The 9443-nt window shown below is 50.1% G+C and overlaps 1 protein-coding gene across 1 annotated transcript; it reads left to right on the plus strand.

The window, feature by feature from the left end:
* Positions 1 to 818: 818 nt before the first annotated feature.
* On the plus strand, positions 819 to 3848 carry LOC111082026 (transcription factor btd). The gene is made up of 2 exons (XM_022378205.2): positions 819 to 1936; positions 2077 to 3848. The coding sequence occupies exons 1-2, from the start codon at positions 1074 to 1076 to the stop codon at positions 3521 to 3523; spliced, it is 2310 nt and encodes a 769-aa protein (XP_022233897.2). The 5' UTR covers positions 819 to 1073; the 3' UTR covers positions 3524 to 3848.
* Positions 3849 to 9443: the final 5595 nt, after the last annotated feature.

Consider the following 9443-nt stretch of genomic DNA (forward strand, 5'->3'; position numbering starts at 1 on the left):
GGCGGAGAGCAAGTGGGATAGCTAGACAGTGGCTAGCTGCCCTAAAGGCAAATCCAAAAACAACCACCGCCACACCGCCACACCGCCACCACCAGCAGCCGCAGCAGCAGGCCAGAGACAGAGCGAGAGAGACAGGGGAGAGAGAGAGGGAGAGAAAGCAGCACTGAGAGGCAGAGAGCCGAGCAGTGCGTCTGAAGAGCACAGCACTATGATGTGTCTCTGCTGCTGCTGCTGCTGCTGCTGGCATGCTCTGCCTGCCCGCTACCCGCAGAACGGACGACGACGCCGCTGCTGCCGTCATCAGTGATTCGTTTTGTACGTTGTTAGACTCTCTCGCTGCGTTTTGGAATTCAGTCGAGAACGATAATTAACGGTGGTTGTATCACATCACGCGCAGCAGCAGCAAAGCAGCAAAGCAGCAGCAGAGAAGAGCACGAAGAGGAGAATCCGACCATCGACATCGAAAACGAATTCGAATCCGAGAACGAGAGCTTGCCAACCCCCCTCTCCCTCCATCCATCCGCCAGCCAGCCAGCCAGCCAGCGTAACTCTACAGTAAAAACTGCAACTTTGTTTCGGATCAACCATATACTCGATATATATATATATACACGATATATACCACGCGATTCCGGGGGACTTGTGAATTTTTGGTTGCGTTTCAGCCTTTAATTTGCTTCGTTCGTTCGTTCGTTGGGGTTTGGTTTTTGTTTTTGTTTTTGTGCGGCTCCATTTCGCGTGTGTGCGACGCATCGACGTCAGCAATTATTGAGGAGCAGCGGCAGTGGCAAAAGCAGCGCTAGTGGCAGTGGCAGCAACCAGCAACCAGCGAGCGGCTGTGGAAAGACTATAATTATAAAACTAAAGTGAAAAGCGTGCCATAATTACAAGACAAATATCAATAAGTGAGAGAGCGAAATGTGCGAAAATTGTTAAGCCAAAAGGAAGAGCAGAAGCAGAGGAGAAGCAGTCAGCATTCGCAACCAGCCATCCTCGTACTCGTACTCGTACTCCAGCTCCCCCTCCATCCGGAATCAGCATCCAGGAATCATCACATAAATTGCATTTCCAATATGATTGATGCGGCCTGCAATTACCTGAATCCCTATGCCCTGCCCCACCAGCAGCAGCAGCAGCAGCAGCAACAGCAACCGCAGCAACATCCCCACCAGCTACAGCATCCACATCCCCATCCGCATCTACATCAGCAGCAGCAACAACAACAGCAGCAGCAACTCCACTTGCAACAGCAGCAGCAGGAGCACCAGCAGCTCCTCTTGCAACAGCAACAACAGCAACAGATGCAACATACCCAGCAACAGCAACAGCAACAGCAGCAGCAATCGTCGCATGATTTCATTAGCGTCAGCGCCTCCAGTGGCACCACCCCCAACTCCCACTCCAGCAGCTCCAGCTCCAGCATCAGCGGCTGCAGCACCAGCAGCTCCCCGCTGTACGGCATTGGGCTGGGCATCGGCCTCGGTCTGGGCATCGGCATCGGGAAACCCGGAATGAAGATGGAAATGCAATATCCGCCACAGGCCTCCTCCACGGGCACGGCATCGCCCAACTCCAGCATCCAGTCGGCACCCTCCTCGGCGAGCGTGTCGCCCAGCATCTTCCCCTCGCCGGCCCAATCCTTTGCCAGCATTTCGGCCAGTCCCACAGCCACGGGGGAGAGCAGAATCGCCGTTCCATCATCATCATCGTCATCGTCAGCAGCAGCAGCAGCAGCAGCTGCAGTGGCCGCCTCCACAGCAGCCACATCCTCCTCGTCCTCCGCATCCTCCCACTCACCCTCATCCTCGGCAGCAGCAGCGGCGGCGGCGGCAGCAGCAGCTGCAGCGGCAGCCGCGGATCTGGGCGCAGCGGCGGTGGCCAGCGCCGCCTACGGATGGAACACGGCAGCAGCCGCCTACTCCGGCCTGCCCGCAAGGTAAATATCGCCGGAAGGCAAAAAGAAAGAAAGAAAGAAAGAGAGGAAGGAAGGAGGGAAGCAGAAAGTGCTCCGCCCATGAAAGCGCCCCCAACTAATTCCAATCCCTTCCCCATTTCCACCCTTTGTAATGATTGCAGAAGCCAATTCCCGTACGCACAGTACGCATCGGACTACTACGGGAATGCGGTGGGCATGTCCTCGTCGGCCGCCTGGTTCTCGCACCAGGAGCGGCTGTACCAGCCGTGGTCCTCGCAGAGCTATCCGAGCTTCAACTTCGACGACATCGCCTTCCAGACGCAGCTGCAGCGCCGCTCGGTGCGATGCACCTGCCCCAATTGCACCAACGAGATGAGCGGCCTGCCGCCCATTGTGGGCCCGGACGAGCGCGGCCGCAAGCAGCACATCTGCCACATACCCGGCTGCGAGCGGCTCTACGGCAAGGCCTCCCACCTGAAGACCCACCTGCGGTGGCACACGGGCGAGCGGCCGTTCCTCTGCCTCACCTGCGGCAAGCGCTTCTCCCGCTCCGACGAGCTGCAGCGGCACGGACGCACCCACACCAACTACCGCCCGTATGCCTGCCCCATCTGCTCCAAGAAGTTCTCGCGCAGCGACCACCTCAGCAAGCACAAGAAGACCCACTTCAAGGACAAGAAGAGCAAGAAGGCCCTGGCCGCCGAGGCCAAGGAGCAGGCGGCAGCCGCTGTTGGCTCCGGCACCGGCACCGGCTCCATCAAGCAGGAGAAGGCGGAGAAACTGCAAAAGAAGCCAAAGGCCCACTCGCCACCTGTGGAGTTCAAGCAGGAGCAGCCGGAGAGCGCCCTGCTCCACAGCTATGCCCCCTATGCCAATCTCTACCAGCAGTCATCCTCCGCCTCAGCCTCGCTCGCCGGCCCACCGCCGCCGCCGCCACTCTTCCAGCAGCAGGCGCCACTCCAGCATCAGCAGCAACAGCAGCAGCAGCAGCAGCAGTCTCAGATCGGGCTGGGCAGCAGCTACGAGCCGTGGAGCAGTGCCGCCAATAATCGTGCCATACAACTACCGACTACCTCAGCGACCGCCACCTCAGTGCCCGTTACGGCCAGCTCCCCGTCCTCCTCCGCCGCCTCCGCCAGATCCCCGTCTGCAACGGCATCAGCATCCGCATCCGCATCCGCATCTGTATCCGCCTCCGCCTCCGCCTCGGCTTCGGCATCGGCATCGGCGGCTGTGGCCGCCTTGGCCTCGCAGCAGCAACACTATGCCGCCCTGGCCATGCAGAGCGAATCCCAGCTGGCGGCAGAGTATGGACTGACCATGTCCGGCCTAGCCAGCGGCGCCAGCCAGGACTCCAGCTCGAGCTGTGCCGCCGCCAATGCTGTGTCGAGCCACTCCTCCAGCGGCGGTGGCGGTGGCGGTGGCGGCGGCTACTCCAGCCTCATTGGCCACATGAAGTCGGAGTATGCGGCCAGCTATCCCACGGAGTTTGCCACCGGCTCCACCGGCTATGGCTATCCGCATTCGCATCCGCATCATCCGCACGCGCATCCGCATCATCATCACAATGCCTGGGCAGCGGCCTATCATCCGCATGCCACTGCCTAGGGCGGCTCCACAATCCACAGTCCTCCTAATAATCATCCCCATGCCCATCCCCATGCCCATGCCCATGCCCATCCTCGTTGTTGTTGACGGTTGAAACCGATGCCATGCCCCTAATCCCCGATACCACCCACCCCACATTCTCTCTCTTTAATTCTCTCCAAGTGAGTAGCTGGGTATCTGGTGTGGACGACTCTACACAGATATTCGAAGCATTCTTTGAGCAGAAGCAAACCGTAGAACGAGATCCATCTAGTGTTTTTTTTTTCTATATATAAATGTGTTTATTGTTGATAAATCTACAGAAAAAAGAGCAGATGCCGATGCAGATGCAGTCTATATTATACAGATAGATATTACTATATATAGTAATCTCTATATATATATATATATATACAAATATATAAATAATCTTTAGCCATAAGAAGAGACCATTTTTTTTTTGTCCAATTTTTTTTAATAGTCCTAGGAGAAAGTGATTTTTTTTTGCATGTGTGTACATAACTCTATATAGAACGATATACCATATACCAATCCTACATATAAGAAGTATATATGTGGGGAGGAGAGGAGAGGAGAGGAGAGAAACCATCTAGTTGTGTACCATAATAATTGTAATAATTGTTAATTGTCTTTAAGATAAATTAAATATATATGTATATGTGTATACCTAACTCGTAATCGTACAGCAAATCGTACAACAAAAGGCGACAAAATCCACACACAAAAACACAACAAAATCCTAACAATAAAACAAAACAAAAACGAACAAAATTATATCGAAAACAAAAGGCGAATTCCAGTTTACTTCTTTCCAGAACAGAACAGAACAGAACAGAACAAGATCCTTATGTGATCCCTCGAGCCACGACTCACCCTTGAGTCCAGTGTAGAGGAGGGGTTGCTGATCAGCAGAGGGAGCGCTGATTGGGGTTGCAGGGCAATTCAGGCATTGGATTGCTCTCCGAGCTTCTTCTTGACTTCCTGTTTATACTTTTGTATAGCTTTTGGGTGCGTTGGATCAGTGCAGACAGCGGACAGCAGACACTTTCCCATGCACTGCAACCGTTTTGAGGGTAGGATATGGCTGGAAGAAAGCGTTGCCACACCCCTTAGATGTATCCTCAATATCTAACGTATCTACAGAAATCCTTCGCAGCTTTCCTTTGCAGCGTAGATCGCTCCTCTCTTAACTTCCTTTCTTCATAGGTTTCTTATAGATTCCAATTAACGTGCAGGAGCTTTTTTTTTCCTATAGGCAAATAGATGCGATACGATCGATTACCAATATTGAATTTAATTCAGAAATTTCCCATCATCTCTTGCGCGCAGATAGGGATCATAACTCAGGGTGGGTGAGGGGCAGGGGTAGTGGGGGAAGGAACCAATGAGAGTCAATTTGCTCGCTCCCGGACTATCCCACTTGGCCAGCCCCGCATCCAATCGCAGGCCCAAATGGATGAGCAACAGAGTTTTATTTTTTTTTATTTTTTGTAATTAAATGGCCAACTTTGTCGTAGCCAACGATGGCGTGAAGATACCGCCATACGGCCAAACGGCCATACAGCCATACCGCCATGCCATACGCGATGCAGATGGAGGATAGCAGATTGATTGTGGCCAATATAAAATATTGATTTATGCTTCTTGGAGGCTTTCCTGGGGCATCAATCAATTTTCAAGTTGAGTGGAGCGCCAAGCCCACACGAGCCCACGCCCCAAGCACCCAACGAAACATGAGACGAGTTCCAGGTTGGCCTGTCTCTCTCTCTCTCTCTCTCTCTCTCCCTCCGTCTCTGTCCCTGGTTGGCAACGGTTGACAACCTCGGTGGTGGTAGTGGTGCTATTGGTACTCGTAGATGCCCCCAGATCCCTCCTCCTGCTCTCTTCTATATACATATAAGCATCACTATGCATCGCTGGGGGTGTGATGGGCCAGCGCAACAACTTCACACGCACGTTAATCATACGCCGCATTGACCGCAAAGCATTTACGATACCCCAAAAAAAAAAATAAACCCTTTTTATTTTTTGGGGCTTCACCAAATGGCAAACAAAATCTGATTGATTTATAACTGAAGTCTGGAGTCCGAGGGAAAAATGGGAAAATAAAATAAAAAAAAATAAAATCCCCGAACGAGCGTAGAGGAACTTGCTCTCTGGCGGCAGCGGCAGCGGCGGCGGCTTAATGATGATAAATGATGATGTTATGATTTGTTAATTTTTCTTCAAGTCCCTCTTCAGGTTCGTCTCGCTTTTATTGCGTGTTGTGCCCCCAGTGGTCGCCTGTTGCCAGTTACCATCAACCCGAAACATGAGGCTCTTTCTTTTCGTATTTTTTTTTTGTTTTTTTTTTTTTTTCTGTTTTGGTCAGTTTAATGGCTCCACCGCCTCCACACCCTACAGTCTGGCGGCCGATCTGCCTCTAACGCTCTCTGGGGCGAAAGTGTAATTTTAAGTATGGGTTACAGAAACATAGAGAGATGTCTCTAACTGGCAAGTGATTTGTTGATCATTCATCTGTGCCTGTGCTTGGGCCTGTGCCTGGGCCTGTGCCTGTGGTGACTCTTCAAATGATTTCGTTTACAGATTTTCCACTGGAGGCCGCAGGCGCTCAAAGGCAGATGACACCAATGCTCGGACTTCCATCCACCTACCGATAAATAAGTTTCATTCCATCTGAAATTCATCAGCGTTGAAGCGTAGAACTCTGAAGCCTGTCAATTGAGCGTTTTTGTTAGTTGAGAGTCTGCCAGAATCCACAGCTTAAACAGCTCCTAATGAAATCATTTCAGAAGTGTCTTCCACTTGAGAAGGAGAATTATGTAGATCAGCAGCTCAGGCAGCTCAGGCAGATCAAGCAGCAGCAGCAGCAGCCACAGAAGTTCCCAGAATTGTGGGTCAACCGACACCACACCTATGGAGCGGAGAGAGAGAGACACTCCTAGTCCGAGCTCGAGTGGCACATAACCCCAGAGTGTTGTCACACATACTCGAACCGAATCGACTCGACTCGACTCCTACTGGGGGCATGGGCACGCTCCTTGGTCCTTGGAGTGTCTCAAGTGGGTACTCCCCTCACCCTCCTCGGTCCTCACTCCTCGCGGGTCGTGTAACCAGAGATCGTTCTAATTTTGATCAAAGCTATAAATAATCGGTTTGGTTGCACAAGAGCCACTTGACTTGACATTGGGACATTTTCCATGGAAATGATGTTTTGATGTTGCGCGCCTTGGTGATCGCTGATCGCTGATCGCTAGCATGGCTCCTACACACACACACACACACAAAAGGGACAAAGCAAATTGAGTTGAGATTATCGCTCGCCCGGCGGCAGGACCTGCGCTAAGTAAGCGTGTCCAAAAAGGGTCCTGCCAGTGCCCAGTGCCCAGTGCCCAGTGCCCAGGTTAGATGATCGAACATGACTTAACTAGAAAATGTTTTATGTTTCATCGACCGATGTCTGGGCACTCTTTGGCACTCTTGGCACTTGGTATTTATTAGTTTTTACTTTTCACTTTTCATATTTCCCTCGTTCTTTGTGCTCGCTCTCTCGTTTGGGGGGTGTAGGCCGGGGGGCGTGTTTGACATGGTCATCGGTGATTATAAATTTCGGTTTTGTCTTGCGGTCGAGCTCGGACTGCGACTGCGACTCCGACTCCCAGGTCCTGTGTGGGTTCTGTTCTCCCTTTTGTTTATCCGTGAGCATCGTTGCGGCATATGGCAGGGCTGGGCTGGACCGGGCTCGAGAGTCGGTGCGGGTGCGCATCTCAGTGGGAGAGAGAGAGAGAGAGAGAGAGTGACATGTGTTTAAAGGATAATCAGCTGGGCAACAGGATCGCAATCTCGATTGCCTTTTTGCCAAAAGATAAACTATGAAGATGGATTGCCATTTGCTGCGGTGATTGCCATAGTGGAGGAGAGCCTATGGTCTATAGGCGAAGAGAGGGTTCGGGGAGGAGGATAATTTCTTAATTTGCTGCTGGACTTACAGCAGATAGGAAGTAGTGTGTAGGCATCGATCGGTTATGAATGGCAATGAATGGAGATGATAAATGGCAGCTGCAAATAAATATGATAATTTATTGTTGGAGTGTGCTAATGGTAAGAGATTACACAACAGATTTAGCTAAGGGTTAAAGTATAACAGTGTTGCAAAATTACAGTGCTGAAAAATGGGAAAACAGAATTAAGGAATTAATTAAAGCAATGGAATGAGCAATAAATAAAGAAATAAATCCCCAATAAAGGGCTAATATTATAATAAGCTACAATACAACAGTATTAGCCATTAATATAACACTGTAAGGTTATTCCAGTGCTGGAAAATGTCAGAGGTGAGAATATAATTAATGCGAAATATGGAATGGAAATGGAAATCGGAACAATTTGGGCTTACATTGATGGCATACCCGTATAGCAGATTTTAAAATATGAAACAAATTACTCGCACCATGAGTATAACAGTTGAGAGAACAGAAATGGTTTTGCACTTGTGATTCAAATGTGAAGTGAATTAATTAGTATGATGAATACCGATGAATCGATCGATTAGACATTCATGCGGCAAGGGGCTCGCGGGCGGCACGTGACCCAATCAATGCCGAGCACATTAGGCCGTGACAATCGTCAAGGATATATAAAGGATTATGGGGGGGAAAGAAACTCACACACACACATACATTCACATCGAAGTGGCCAACGAGCGAGCAACAAGGAGATGGGGCAGGACCTGCCAGGACTGGGACTGGGACAGGGACAGGACAGGGAACAACTCAATTGTTGGCGGCATCTGCGGCATACAAATTAAAATATTTATGTGTGTATTAGGACTAAGGACACACGTTAAGGACACAACACAACAGCAACAGCAGCAGCAGCAGCAGCAGGAGCAGGAGTAGGAGCAGCAGGAGCAGGAGCCAATGGAAAAGTGCGACATATGTGCAGTCAATAAATTTTCCACTTTTCATGCTGACAGCACAGAAAAGCGGTGGAAAAAGAAAACAACAACAACAACAGCAACAGCAATAGCAACAGCAACGACAACTCTCGAGCCGCTAATGGCTCCACAATGACCAGGCGTATTTTCCACAAACACACACGCATACAAACACACACACACACACACACACACACACATTCACTCAGTGTAGAGGAAAAGTCCTCGAGTAAATTGTTCCTTTTTCTGGTGCATTTAATTTGATTTTATTGTTCGCGCTCCGATTATTTGTTTGCGTCAAAACGAAACGATTGCTTTCGATTTGGTTGCGGCTTATCGATATATTTATGTGTGTGTGTGTGCCACGCCTACGCCCACACGCGTGTGTTGTATGTTTCCCCCTTCTGTCCCACCGCCCTGCCATTTCCGGGTGCCCGCCTCCGCCCCAAAAAACAACAAACTAAACCAAAAAAAAAAAAAAAAAAAAAAATAGATGGAGAAAAAAAATGGAAAATCTATTAAAATGCATTTAAATGTCTGCATGTCCCCCCGCACAGTCCGGTCCAGCACAGTTCATTCTCAACCGCCAGCCACGCCCACCTCTCAGGCTGAGGCGCCCCTAACATGTGTATATATGTCTGTTTGAATAATCCGCATTATAGCCACAAAAGAGCGTTGCGAATTGATTAGGTTTTCCTTTGCCCATTTTCCCCTACTCTTTGCCTCTTTCCCAGTTTCCCTGTTTCCCCCTTTTGGAATGGGTGATATATAAATCGATTTGTTGCGCCTGCTTTTTGATGTGATTTCCGTTGCCATAGGGTAGCATTCGGGGAGTAAACGGCTACTGTCCCCACTGAATGTTAAGTCGAGAATATTTCAAGAAATGAGCAGGAGAGCAAGTTGAAGGAGAGGTTGAAGAAGGTTCTCTTCTAGCATCATTTATTGCACTTTTTTCTATGGCTTATCGATCAGTGAACTTGCAAT

Source organism: Drosophila obscura, unplaced genomic scaffold (assembly GCF_018151105.1).
Source record: "Drosophila obscura isolate BZ-5 IFL unplaced genomic scaffold, ASM1815110v1 contig_73, whole genome shotgun sequence".
NCBI classification, from domain to species: domain Eukaryota; kingdom Metazoa; phylum Arthropoda; class Insecta; order Diptera; family Drosophilidae; genus Drosophila; species Drosophila obscura.

Coding starts and splice junctions, on each gene's coding strand:
- LOC111082026 (XM_022378205.2), top strand. CDS start 1,074: ATGATTGATGCGGCCTGCAATTACCTGAATCCCTATGCCCTGCCCCAC. Junction 1,937..2,076: donor TACTCCGGCCTGCCCGCAAG/GTAAATATCGCC, acceptor TAATGATTGCAG/AAGCCAATTCCCGTACGCAC.